Raw genomic sequence first — 12,812 nt, 5'->3', positions numbered from 1 at the left:
CGCCCCTCTCTGACAGGCCCAGAGCAGCACTCCGCTCCCCTCTTTAAAAAGGGCGGAGTGAGACAGACACGTGACCGCCGTGGAGCCGGTCCAGTCTGCGCGTTTAACCCCTGGCTGTGACCTGCGTATCCGTCCAAGCTCCTCTCTGAGCCGGGCCTGGCCCAGACCCAGACCCACGCTGGGCCTCACCTGTCGGGACAGCCTGCTCCAGAATACCGGGCCAAGCCCGAAAAAGGGCTCCCGTATCTGCACGGTCGTCCCACTCAGTCCAGGTCTCAAAGTGCCACAGCTCTAGGGGATTGGGAACCCCAGGACTGTGACTCTGAATGAGTGCAGGTGTCCATGGCGCTGGAGTTGAGGTTAAAGGTTAAAATGATGTTTTTTTTTGTTCATTGATTCCCCATCCATTAATGCTCCTAACTCACATGCGGTGCCTCTGTTTCCCTCTTGTTTCCGGCTGGATCCGGTCGGACCTGGTTGGATCCGGTGTGCTCCTGCAGGTCTGCGGGGCTTGATAAACCTGGGGAACACGTGCTTTATGAACTGCATCGTGCAGGCGCTCACGCACACGCCCCTCCTTCGAGACTTCTTCCTCTCCGACCGACACAAGTGTGAGATGCAGTCAAACTCCTGCCTGGTGTGCGAGATGGCCCAGCTCTTTCAGGAGGTGAGTTCGGTTCCACACCTCGGCGTGTGCTCACACTCGCCCTGTTTTTCTGAGGTACCTGGCTTTAACTGCCACACAGCAAAACTGAGAAGAATGTCCTGCTGTCTTGTTGTCACATCCAGAACAGTCTGTGATACATTGAACCCTTGTGGTGTTCAGCTGGGTCTAAAATTAAATGGAATGTAACTGTGAGTTCAGAGAGCCCATGACCGACTCGGTTCAGCCAGCCGCTGAATGGGGCCTGGCAGAGATCAGGTTGTTGGGGTCTCTCTCTGTCACCCGACTGTCTTACCAGAACCATCAGTTATGCTGTCTCCCTCAAGACCTGAGGGAAGAGCGGCCCAGACTGCGGTCGTGCTGTTAAAGTCCAGAGTCATGGAATGGGTCATGTGGCTCAGAATGGAGGGAGGTCACGCTGAAGGTTCTGTAAACAGAAGGTAGTTGGTTTTAGTCCCAGGGCACTGACCTGAGACGGGGTTAATTGACCCGATCGGCTGTAGCAGAAGAAGCAGCTGGAAATGTGCTGAGAGCGGAGCTCTTCATTGTAAAGGTCATTCTGGGAAAAGAGAGCCTGCTAAAGCCTCTGAATGTTAATGAAGGTAGAGGAAGCTCACCCCTCTCCCCCTCTCTCTCCCTCTCTCTCCTTCTCTCTCCCTCACTTGCCCTCTACCTCTCTCTCTTCTAAACTTCCTCCCTTTCTCTCATCCCTTTTTTCTCTCTGCTCCTCCTCGTCTCCCTCGCTCTCTCTCCACCCTGCGTCCATTTCTCCCTGGCTGTTTCCCTCCAATCACTCTGTCCTTCCCTCCCTTTTTTCTCTCTCTGTCCCTCTCTCCCCCTTTCTCTCTCCCTCTCTGTCTGTCCCTTCCTCTTGCTCTCTCCTTCTCTCTCTCCCCTCCCTCCTTCCCTCTCCATGTCCTGCCTGCTCTCCTTCTCTTTATCCCTCTATATATCTCTCTTTATATCCCTCTCTCATCCTCCCCCTCACTCTCTCTCCCTCCCTTCCCTCCTCCTCTCCCCCACTCCCTCCCTCTCTCTCCCTCTCTCCCTTCCTACCTCCCTCTCTCTCTCTCTCCCTCTCCCTCCTTTCCTCCCCCTCTCCCTCTCCCTCCTTTCCTCTCCCTCTCCGTCTCTCTCCTCCCTCTCCTTCTCCCTCTCTCTCTCTCTCTCCCTCTCCCTCTTCCTTCTTTCCTCTCCCTCTCCCTCTCCCTCTTCCTCCTTTCCTCTCCCTCTCCCTCCCTCCCTCTCCCTTCCTCCCTCTCCCTTCCTCTCTCTCTCTCTCTCTCTCTTTCCCTCTCCCTCCCTCTCTCTCTCTCTCTCCCTCTCCCTCCTTTCCTCCCTCTCTCCCTTCCTACCTCCCTCTCTCTCCCTCTCCCTCTTCCTCCTTTCCTCTCCCTCTCCCTCCCTCCCTCTCCCTTCCTCTCTCCCTCCCTCCCTCTCCCTTCCTCTCTCTCCCTCTTCCTCCTTTCCTCTCTCTCTCTCTCCCCCTCTTCCTCCTTTCCTCTCCCTCTCCCTCTCCGTCTCTCTCCTTTCCTCTCCCTCTCCCTCTCCCTCCCTTCCTCTCCCTCTCCGTCTCTCTCCTCCCTGTACCTGCTGGGCAGTTTTACTCCGGCCACCGCTCCCCCCACATTCCGTTCCGGCTGCTGCACCTGGTGTGGACGCACGCGCGCCACCTGGCCGGCTACGAGCAGCAGGACGCCCACGAGTTCCTCATCGCCGCGCTCGACGTCCTGCATCGCCACTGCAAAGGTGTGGGGGCGGGGCTTCCCGGGCGGTTCCAGGATGATTGACAGTAGGGAGATGCCGTAGCTGGGCGTTGTTACTGTGCCGTGATGGGCGGGTGGTTCGTCTGATTGGATGATCCGTGTATGTGGGACGGAGAAGTGTTAGGGCAAAGGGGCTGGACCCCTCAGAGGTCTGAGGTTTGTCTCCTCTGGAGGTTGATGGTTCACCTTCTCTCGTTTGCTCTTCACGCTTCACGCTGATGGTCACCAAGGCGACGACAACGGGAAGAAGGCCAACAACCCGAACCACTGCAACTGCATCATTGACCAAATCTTCACTGGAGGCCTACAGTCTGACGTCACCTGCCAAGTGTGCCAGTAAGCAAGCGCGCGTATGTGTGTGTGCATGCGTGCATGCGTGTGTACGTGTGTGTGTGTGTGTGTGTGTGTGTGTGTGTGTGTGTGTGTGTGTGTGTGTGTGTGTGTGTGTGTGTGTGTGTCAGTCCAAGGTCATAGCCTGAGGCCTGAGCTTTCACAATCTGCCTGGCTGCGTTCAGCGTTCACACCTTTGCCCCAGGAGTTGCCCCCTCTCTTTCTCTTTCTCTCTTTCTCTCCCTCTGTCTCTATCCTTCTCCTTCTCTCTCTCCCTCTTTTTCCTTCCCTCAGTAAAATCGTCACCTAACCCAGTAGCGCGTTTCCCAGTCTGGGCCCGGTCCCTCGCAGTGAAGGAGTGTCACGCCGCCTGTTTAAAAATGAACGGTCCTGGGGGGCCGCTGGGAGGCGTTTGCCTGCTCGGGCGCGACGCCCTGACTCACAGCAGCCCTGAAAGCCGTCCTGCCGCTGCCGGGACCTGCACTCCAGCAGGGCTCTTCCTCTGCTTTTACACACTGCTGCAACCTGCATGGTGGATATCACTAATGCCACCTTGTGGACACGCAATGTATTGCAGCTCAATGACTCACCCTAGCAAATCTGGTCTTTCTTTTTAATGTCAGGAATGTGGTTTGGTTTGGTTTTGTTCTGTTACTTTAGTTTAAAGACAGTCCTGTGTTGTGTTCTCACGTACATTAGTTGTCTGTGAACGTTTTTTATTGCTTTGAAAGATGCGGCTCTGCTGTTGCAGTGTAATGGTAGATGCACATGCACACGCACGCGCACACACATACACACACACACACACAGAGCGGTCTCTCAGACCCCCTCTCCCCCCCTCTGTCCAGCGGTGTGTCGACGACGATAGACCCGTTCTGGGACATCAGCCTGGACCTGCCGGGGTCCTCCACACCCTTCTGGCCCCTGAGTCCGGGCAGTGACGGCAGCGTGGTCAACGGGGAGAGCCACCAATCAGGGGCCACCACGTTAACCGACTGTTTACGAAGGTACCCCCCCCCCCCCCCAGCTCTCTGTCTCCCACTCTGCTCTCCGCCACGCCACTCAGTCTCTCTCTCCATTCCACATTTAGGCTGTTTATGAATGTACCGCTCCATAGCTGTGTATCTCTCTCTCTCTCCCTCTCTCTCCATTCCCCCATGCTAACCGTCTGTTTACGAAGGTACCACCCCCTACCTGTCTGTCACTCTCTCCCCATCCCACCACACTGACGGTCTTTTTACGAAGATACCTCCCCATAGCTGTTTACCATATCTCTGTCTGCACTCCACCACACTGACTGTCTTTTTACGAAGATACCTCCTCATAGCTGTTTACCATATCTCTGTCTGCACTCCACCACACTGACTGTCTTTTTACGAAGATACCTCCCCATAGCTGTTTACCATATCTCTGTCTGCACTCCACCACACTGACTGTCTTTTTACGAAGATACCTCCCCATAGCTGTTTACCATATCTCTGTCTGCATTCCACCGCACTGACTGACTTCTTACTGACCCAGTCCCCCGGCTCTGTATCCCCATCTCTCTCCATTCCGTCACACGTAGGCTGTTTATGAAGGCGGCACCCTCTGGGTGTCTATCTCTCTCTCTCTTTTCCACCATACTAACTGTCTGTTTACAAAGACACCACCACCTAGCTGTTTGTTTTCACCTCTCTTAATTCCACCAAGTGTGGAATTAAGTGCATTTATGAAGATGCTGCTCTTCCCTCTCTCTCTCTTTCTTCCCCTCTCTCTGTCTACCCCTCCACACTGACTGTAGTAAGGCACCGTTCCTCTCTTCCTCCTCCTCTCTCCATCCATCCGTCCATCCATCCACACAGATGGTGGAGATATAGATGGTGCAGATGGAGCTCATCCCCCCTCTCTCCCTCCACGCTCCCTTCTTCCTCTCCTCTCTCTGTCTCCTGTTGAGTGTGCCTCGTGTCTCCCTGTAGGTTGTCGCTCCACATCAGGCTGAAAGAGAGGAGATGCTCTCAGAGAAGCAGCGCTGTGTACTGTCTGTATTTCTGTCGTACCCAGTATATGTGCATTTTTGTGCCGTGCATGTGCTTTTTGGAGATACTCTCTCAATTCAGTTCAGTTCAAACTCTCCCTCTCTCCCTCTCTCCCTCTCTTTTCCTCTCTGTCTCCCTCTTTCTCTCTTCCTTTCTTTCTCTCCCTCTCTCCCTCTCTCTCCCTCTCTCTCTCCCTCTCTCTCCCTCCCTCTTCTCCCTCCCTCTCTCCCTCTCTCTCTCCCTCTCCCTCTCTCCCTCTCTCTCTCCCTCTCCCTCTCTCCCTCTCTCTCTCCCTCTCCCTCTCTCCCTCTCTCTCCCTCCCTCTCTCCCACAGGTTTACTCGGCCGGAGCATCTAGGAAGCAGTGCCAAAATCAAATGCGGCGGTTGCCATAGTTACCAGGAGTCCACCAAACAGCTGACGATGAAGAAGCTGCCCATCGTGGCGTGCTTTCATCTCAAAGTGAGCACCCTCGACGGCCCCGCCCTGCGCCTCTCCTTCACCGCAGTCTGCTGTGGCCCTGCTCTCTCGTTACCCTACCCAAAAACACCGGGCCGGGCCTCTGACCCCACGCCCAGAACCTCCTCTCTGTACTGAGCGCCGAGCTGTGGTTCTGTCTCGTTTGGGCGCTTTGGATGTTTGTCTAAGTTGTCTGAATCTCCGGGTCTGATTCCTGGTTGTTCCAGTGATGGTCAGATGTGTGGCGGTCGCAGAGTGCAGGAACACAAGGGGAAAGACCCACAGCACAGCAGTGATCTCCCCTCTGGTGGTTTTTTTATGAATGAGCATGGAATCCTCTTTGTGGCGGAATGAGGGCGGGGTTATGAGTATTTAAATAGTGTATGTGTGGGAGGGGTTTGAGCATCAGAAGTCAGGCAGTCATTATTTGCCATAGCTCATCTTTACAGGGGAATGGTCCCAGTGTGCTGGGGAGGGTGACGGGGAAAGCAGGAAACACAGGGCCTGTGGGAAATACTGCTCAGAGACTTCCTCACCTCAGGGGAAGGCAGTCGAGAGACTCCTGGAAAACAGCGGGAAAAGAAACAAACTGAATATAAACACTTGCAGGCTGGTGAAGGGAGTGTCCGTCAGTTCTCCTCCAGGCCCAAAAACTGGGAGGCAGCTGGAGGAATGGCTGCTGTTGGGCTCTGGGATGCCATGGGTCTTCATCTCTACCTGGGGGTTCTGATCCAACGAGGCAGGGGGAATGCTAGTCCGGGTCGCCCCTCGGTACCAAGGCTGGGCTCTAGGAGAGCTTGTTTCTTAATGGAGGATGGGGAGGGGGGAAGAGGAGGGGAGGGCCATGCAGTGGGACACTGGGAGATTCAGTAGCCTCAGCAGGGATAAACTATGACAGCATACAGGACAGAAAAGAAGCAGAAGAGGTCAGGACCTACAGCCTTGAAGAAGTTATGCTGCTGTCAGTGTGCTGGTTGATAAACTAACAGGCTCTCCCCTCTACCCCTCCTCTCTCTCCTTCCCTCATTTCATCCTTTCTCCTTCCTTCCTCTCCTCCTCTGTCCTTCCCTCTTTTCTCTCCTCCTTTCCTCCTCCTCTCTCCTCCTCTCTCCTTCCCTCGCTCCCTGACAGCGGTTTGAGCACTCTGCTAAGCTGAGGAGGAAGATTACTACGTACGTCTCCTTCCCTCTCGAACTGGACATGACGCCCTTCATGGCCTCCAGGTCAGCTGCAGTCTACACCAGCACTGATACCCCGCTCTTACTTTACACTAGCCCTGATACCCCACTGTTACTTTACACCAGCACTGATACCCCGCTGTTACTTTACACTAGCCCTGATACCCCACTTTTACTTTACACCAGCCCTGATACCCCGCTGTTACTTTACACCAGCCCTGATACCCCACTGTTACTTTACACCAACCCTGATACCCCGCTCTTACTTTATACCAGCCCTGATACCCCACTGTTACTTTACACCAGCCCTGATACCCCACTGTTACTTTACACCAGCCCTGATACCCCACTGTTACTTTACACCAGCCCTGATACCCCACTGTTACTTTACACCAACCCTGATACCCCACTGTTACTTTACACCAGCCCTGATACCCCGCTGTTACTTTACACTAGCCCTGATACCCCACTGTTACTTTACACCAACCCTGATACCCCACTGTTACTTTATACCAGCCCTGATACCCCGCTGTTACTTTACACCAGCCCTGATACCCCGCTGTTACTTTACACCAGCCCTGATACCCTGCTGTTACTTTACACCAGCCCTGATACCCCGCTGTTACTTTACACCAGCCCTGATACCCCACTGTTACTTTACACCAGCCCTGATACCCCACTGTTACTTTACACCAGCCCTGATACCCCACTGTTACTTTACACCAGCCCTGATACCCCGCTGTTACTGCTGCACATCAGTGCTGTTTGTCCACAGTTTCCATATTGCCAGCTGTCTACACCGGTATTCATAAACACATCATTACAGTTGTGAAATTAATTGTTTAATTGACAAAGGCTTTTTCCCAGAGTATAGTTCACTTAGCTTTTGATTGCTTGTTTATGCACTTTGGTATTATGTGGACAAGCTCAGGGTAAGAACTTCTCTCAATTCCACCAGCTAGGCCTGTCAGGCTAGCTGTGTGCACAGGCACACCACCACCCTGATGCACAGACGCCATTCCCTCTCAACCAGCTGTTTGCCCGCGTATTGACCGGCCAATCAGCCGTCCGATACCCGAAAAGCCCCCAGCTGTCAGGCCAGCTCGTTAAAGTGATTGTGTCAGGCCGTTTCTATCGATTAGCAGAGACGGAGCTGTCAGTCAACCCTCTGCGGAGAGCGGGGTTATCTGAAGCCATCGAGTGGGCTTGTCTTTAGTTTCTGCCTGTCTCTGTGAAGGGATGAACTCTCTCCCATCCTTTTGTACTGAAGGGAAGGAGAAACACCGGGCTGTGGGGAAGGCTGTGCACCAGTAGATTAAAAAATAATCTGATGTCTAAACTGTTTTCAGGATGTAGCTAAGGGTGGATAGTGACTAAGGAGAGTATGTTCCTACGCTTGCGCAGAAGCGTTGACCTCTCTCTCTCCCCCTCTCCCTGTGACCCCTGCAGTAAAGAGAGCCGGATGAACGGGCAGTACCCACAGCCAGTGGACGCTTTAAACAACGACAATAAGTGAGTATCCCTCAGTCCGTGCTGATAGGAACTCAGCATGGGAAACTCTTCTGTAATCTCTTTGTTGTGTCAGTAATCTCAACCCTAATTCATTTAAAATGCAGTTAATTAGATGGGTTTGGCTTGTATCCCCTGGATGGCCTCCTGTACCCACACTCAGCACACACACACACGCAGTGACGGTCATCCCGGCTGGAGTCAGGCTGACGGCCGGGGGTGGCAGTGTAGCGTAGTGGTTAAGGAGCAGGACTCGTAACCAAAAGGTTTCCAGTTCAATTCCCTGCTGGGGCACCCCGCTGCTGTACCCTTGGGCCAGCTAGTTAACCCAGACTTGCCTCAGTAAATATTGAGCTATATAATTAACATTGTAAAAAACTGTAGTCTGTGTAAGTTACTCTGGATAAGAGCGTCTGCTGAATGCCAATAATGTAATGCAATGACGGGACAGGTGTGCTGTAGGTGAGGGTGCTTGTGGCCCTGCCCTCGGGGTAGACAGTGACATCAGCATGCATTAGTGCACTCAGTGTAAACCACATGTGATATCAGGCCATCTCCAGCACAGATGAAGAGTCAGCCTGATCACTGTCTCCCCTTCATTTGAGCTCAGGGAAGCAGGAGAAAGCACTGGGGGGAGTGCTGTCTGCATGGGGGGGTGGTGGCGGAGCAGTCGCCATTATTTCAGCGCCTGGGAGGGGCAGGCGTGTCCCCTGACGTCGCTCCCCTCTCTCCGTGTCCCCAGGTACTCGCTGTTCGCCGTGGTCAACCACCAGGGCACCCTGGAGAGCGGCCACTACACCAGCTTCATCCGCCAGCACAAGGACCAGTGGTTCAAATGTGACGACGCCATCATCACCAAAGCCAGCATCAAGGACGTGCTGGACAGCGAAGGGTGCGGTGATGGCTCCTCCCCCTGTACGCCGCCATTGGCCAGGCCGCGCTCCGCCCTGTGCTCTAACCCCGCCTCTCCTGTTCCCTTGCAGGTACCTGCTGTTCTATCACAAGCAGTTCCTGGAATACGAGTAGCCTTACCTGGGAGAGCTGCGTGGGAGACGCACCGCCTACGGGAGAAGAGAGGAAGAAAACAAAAAAGAAAGGAAGAGAGAAACTATCACAGAGTTTAAAAAAAAAAAAAGAAAGAGAAACACGACACACAAACCTACCTGAAACTCTTTACTAAAGATCATTTTTCCAAATGAGGAGAAATTCAGATGGAAAATGACAAATTTAATCATGCAAACTAAAAGCAAAATCAGCACTGAGCTACCAGTATCTACTTGATGACGGGGGGGGGGGGGAGGAGGGGCTCTGCTGGAGGGGGCGGAGTCCCGCGGGTGGGGTGGGGGGGGGCCCCGGCTGGACAGACAGACAGACAGGCGGACAGAGGGACGTGTGGCGAAGCAGGAGAGCGGGCACGTCTCTGCTTTCACTACAGTATTTTACTCTGATTTGATTTCCCATGGTGCTCTAGTTCCAAACTGACCAAGCATTTACACAGTCACACTGGGAGGGGAGAGCCCTTCTTTTTGTTTTGATTATGTTTGTTTTGTTTTGTTTTTTTTTTCTTCTTCGTATGCAGAAAGTCTGAATGCAAAAAAAAAAAAAAACGAAAAAAAACACCACACACACAGAAGTACGGTATCGTGAACTGTGCAAGAACTTTTGAAAGAATTTTCTGATCCGTGACTTTCTGATCCGTGACTTTAGTTGTGGAGTACTGTATGAATCTGGCGTTCGTCTGTTTTTTAAGAATGCGAGTCCACGCCGGGGGACAGACGGACGCGCCGGACCTTCAGTGAGAGCCGCGTCTGCGGGCTGCACCATCACGGAACCGCAAAGCGACCCATTCCTGCAGCTGTTACCTCTCTCTCCCCCATTTCGTGTTTTGGTTGCGGGCAGGGAAGATATATTTTTTTAAAACTCGTTGAATACCTTTTGCTGTCATGTCCCTTGCTGTCATTGGTACAGATGTTGTTTTTGGGCGTATTATTAATATTATTTTTTTTCTTAAATATTGTGAAGATGTTTTTGGTATTATGATGATGGTTACATTAGCTCACTTGGTCGTGGAAAAAAAACAGTCTAAAAGAATAGCTATAGACATATTGTGGAGATACTAAGTGAGCGTGTGTTATCTTTGGAACGGTGTGCCTGTTTTCTCCCCCCGTGTGCTTTGTACAGGACATGTCTCATAGAGCTGCAGCTTATCCTTATCAAACTCTCAGAACCCAATCAGGGAAGGTCCCTTCGCTTCGGTAGTACCTACTGTTGGTTCAGTGATGGTATGTCACCTCTGAAACCAGAGGGTCATGGGTTCAGACCCCAGCCGAGCCAGACCAAAGACTTGGAGGTTGAGATTTTAAGGTGATGGTGATGAGACACGATGATACTCGTCCCTCTGCATGTCTTTGAGGAGCTGGCAGACCTGGGGTCTACGGTAAGGCATGAGGGGACAGGACACCAGTCTGAGCAGATACTCTCCTAGTATTCCCACAAGGTCTGTGACTACTCTTCGGGATAGTCCTTTGAACCTGATTTTTATACTTCAGTTTGGGGCGTGGCGGGAGGGGGATGGTGCCGGGGGGAGGGGGAGGGGGAGGGGGGTCGTTATGTGGTGTATGCTGCATTCTTTCTGACCCAACAGTATTAGCTATGGCAATGTGTGACTCCTCTGAGCTCTCTCTGTTGCGTCGGCAGTGCGGCGATACAGGGCTGTACTGCATCAGTACCCTCGCATTCAGCAGGCGGTTTAGACTGGATCTAAAGACGAGATATCACTGGTTACGGCCCGCAGTCGGCCTCTCCGTGGTCCCCGTTTCCCCTTGGGTCTGCGCACTGAATTTGAGCAGGTTTTTTTTTTTGGTTAGTTTTTTCATCACTCGCACATTTCTCATGAATCTCGGTAGGCACTGGGAAATGGTATCCTAGCTTAAATTCTTTCCTGAAGGACAAAGCGCACTGCGGTTAGATGGCACCTGGCCATAATCAGTGATATATCGGGGCCTGGCATTAGATCGAGGCCTGAGTCTACATTTTTCTTTCCTTCTCCCATGTATTGCCATAAAAGGCTAAGGGGGGGTCATCACATTGATTATTATACCACTTTGATGCCACCAACGCTGGGTATTTGGGAAGTTGGTAAGAATTATGAAAACAAACACAAACATATATATAGATATATATATCCTTCAGTCTGCTGCAGATATTTATTTTTATTACCTTGAACTGGAGAAAAATGGGGGGAAAAAATCAAACTGGTGAATGGTGGCGTGGATGTTTTTCATGGGTCATGGCGGATTGAACAGCACCTATGGACATGGAGGGACAGCGGAAATGTTTGGAGGAGAACGCTTCCTCTGGTTCAGTGATTAAAAAGGAAGAGAACAGAAGCGGAACGAGTCCTGTGGTTCCTCCTACTTGCTCTCTCTTTCCCTTTCTCTCGCTCCCCCTCTTTCTCACTCACTCTGTCTCTGTTTTTTCTCCTGTCTCTGTCTCTCTCTCTCTCTGTCTCTCTCCCTCTGTCTCTCCCTCATTCTCCCTCTGTCTCTTACTCCCTCTGTCTGTCTGTCTCTCTCTTTTTCACCATCCTGCGTCCTGCCATGAAGCTCCTGGTGGCAGCAGCTGAAAGCGAAATTCACACCTTACTCCTGTTTGACAACAAACTGAAGTTGTCACTGCTTGTGAGCGTTTTGGACCAGTGGGTCAACCAGCTTGAATAACCTTTGAACTCTGACCTCTTGCCCTCTCCACATTATAGTGTTGAAGGTTGTGTACACCTATTAGTGTTAGAGCTCATGGAACTCAATTAAAATAGTGTATTTTCTGCTTCTGCTCAGAAGGTTTCTTAACGCCTGAGTGTCGCAGCATACATCTGGAAACCCAGATTAGATTAACCCTGTTTTTTTTTTGATTGTACCACCACATGCAAAACAAACTCAGTAGTTTCAGTAGGACCTGCTGACACAAGCGCAGGTTATTTTTCCCATATACATTGTAAATAGCAATGGCTGTACCAACAGTAACTTTATTTTTGGGCAACACCATATTGAGGCAGAAATACTGCTTCTTCTTGTGAGTGCACTGCAAACTAAAAGACAGATCAGTGTGAGGTACTCCATCTGTGTGAAGACAATGACTAACTGCATTGTAACCTGGGAGCTCTCTGGGTTTCCTGTGTCTGCTGTTCTAAGACAGAATCACTCAGTCGTGGTTATTGTAGAGACGGGTTCATTTGTGTGTGTGTGTGTGTGTTTGTGTGGGGGGGGGGGGGGTCTGACTTTTAGTGGTGGACCTCTTCATTCCTGTAACCACAGATATTCCCTCATGACCAGACGTTCAGCTCCTGTGTCCCTTCTGTCCTTTGTCAAGGAGGTTCTGATGCTGTCTGCATTTGTATCCTGACTATTGATGTTGTTTTAGAAAGTGCCCCTTCCAGAATGTTTATAACAAGCCAGGCAATCAGAACACTTACCGTCATTAACGGCTCAGACGGAACTCTGAATGGGAGGCACTCAGAGCTGACTGACTGATCAATAAATAGAAAATTGGTGGTGTCACTGTGCCTAAGGGGAGGGTCTACTCAGTCACGTGACTTGTTGGGGCGGAGTTCAGTGAGTAGACTGGGAGAGCACTTAATCCCCAGGGAACTGTCTTGATTGCAGAGTCATGAGTCAAGCTGCTGTTTCTGTTTCTGCAAGAGGACATGCTTTCACACATGAAGGCTGCTTCTACTGATTTGTCTCTAGCAAAAGAACTTATAGCCTTCTGCAGAACTAACAGCCTTTAACTGTGGCAAATGGCATCTCGCAAACTCTCAGGCATCTCACAAGCAATCAGAGAAAGGAATACCATCTAAAAACCACAGTGAAGGTGACCTGAGGATTGAGCCC

At 51.7% G+C, this 12,812-nt stretch overlaps 1 protein-coding gene across 2 annotated transcripts in view; it reads left to right on the top strand.

Annotated features, from left to right (window-relative positions):
- The window catches only part of LOC118794354 (ubiquitin carboxyl-terminal hydrolase 22), a 39,224-nt gene extending 30,049 nt beyond the window's left edge, over positions 1-9,175 (top strand). For both annotated transcript variants that reach the window (XM_036552591.1, XM_036552590.1), the window contains 9 exons: positions 501-667; positions 2,266-2,413; positions 2,661-2,766; positions 3,609-3,767; positions 5,113-5,239; positions 6,368-6,459; positions 7,864-7,926; positions 8,666-8,815; positions 8,907-9,175. In XM_036552591.1, coding sequence (XP_036408484.1) covers positions 501-667; positions 2,266-2,413; positions 2,661-2,766; positions 3,609-3,767; positions 5,113-5,239; positions 6,368-6,459; positions 7,864-7,926; positions 8,666-8,815; positions 8,907-8,949 — 1,055 coding nt within the window. In that variant the 3' untranslated portion in view covers positions 8,950-9,175. The remainder of the gene's footprint in view (positions 1-500; positions 668-2,265; positions 2,414-2,660; positions 2,767-3,608; positions 3,768-5,112; positions 5,240-6,367; positions 6,460-7,863; positions 7,927-8,665; positions 8,816-8,906) is intronic.
- Positions 9,176-12,812: the final 3,637 nt, after the last annotated feature.

This window comes from Megalops cyprinoides, chromosome 19 (genome assembly GCF_013368585.1).
Source record: "Megalops cyprinoides isolate fMegCyp1 chromosome 19, fMegCyp1.pri, whole genome shotgun sequence".
NCBI lineage: Eukaryota > Metazoa > Chordata > Actinopteri > Elopiformes > Megalopidae > Megalops > Megalops cyprinoides.
Note: the sequence above shows the minus strand (reverse complement) of the source record. Positions and strands in the feature narration are given on the sequence as shown.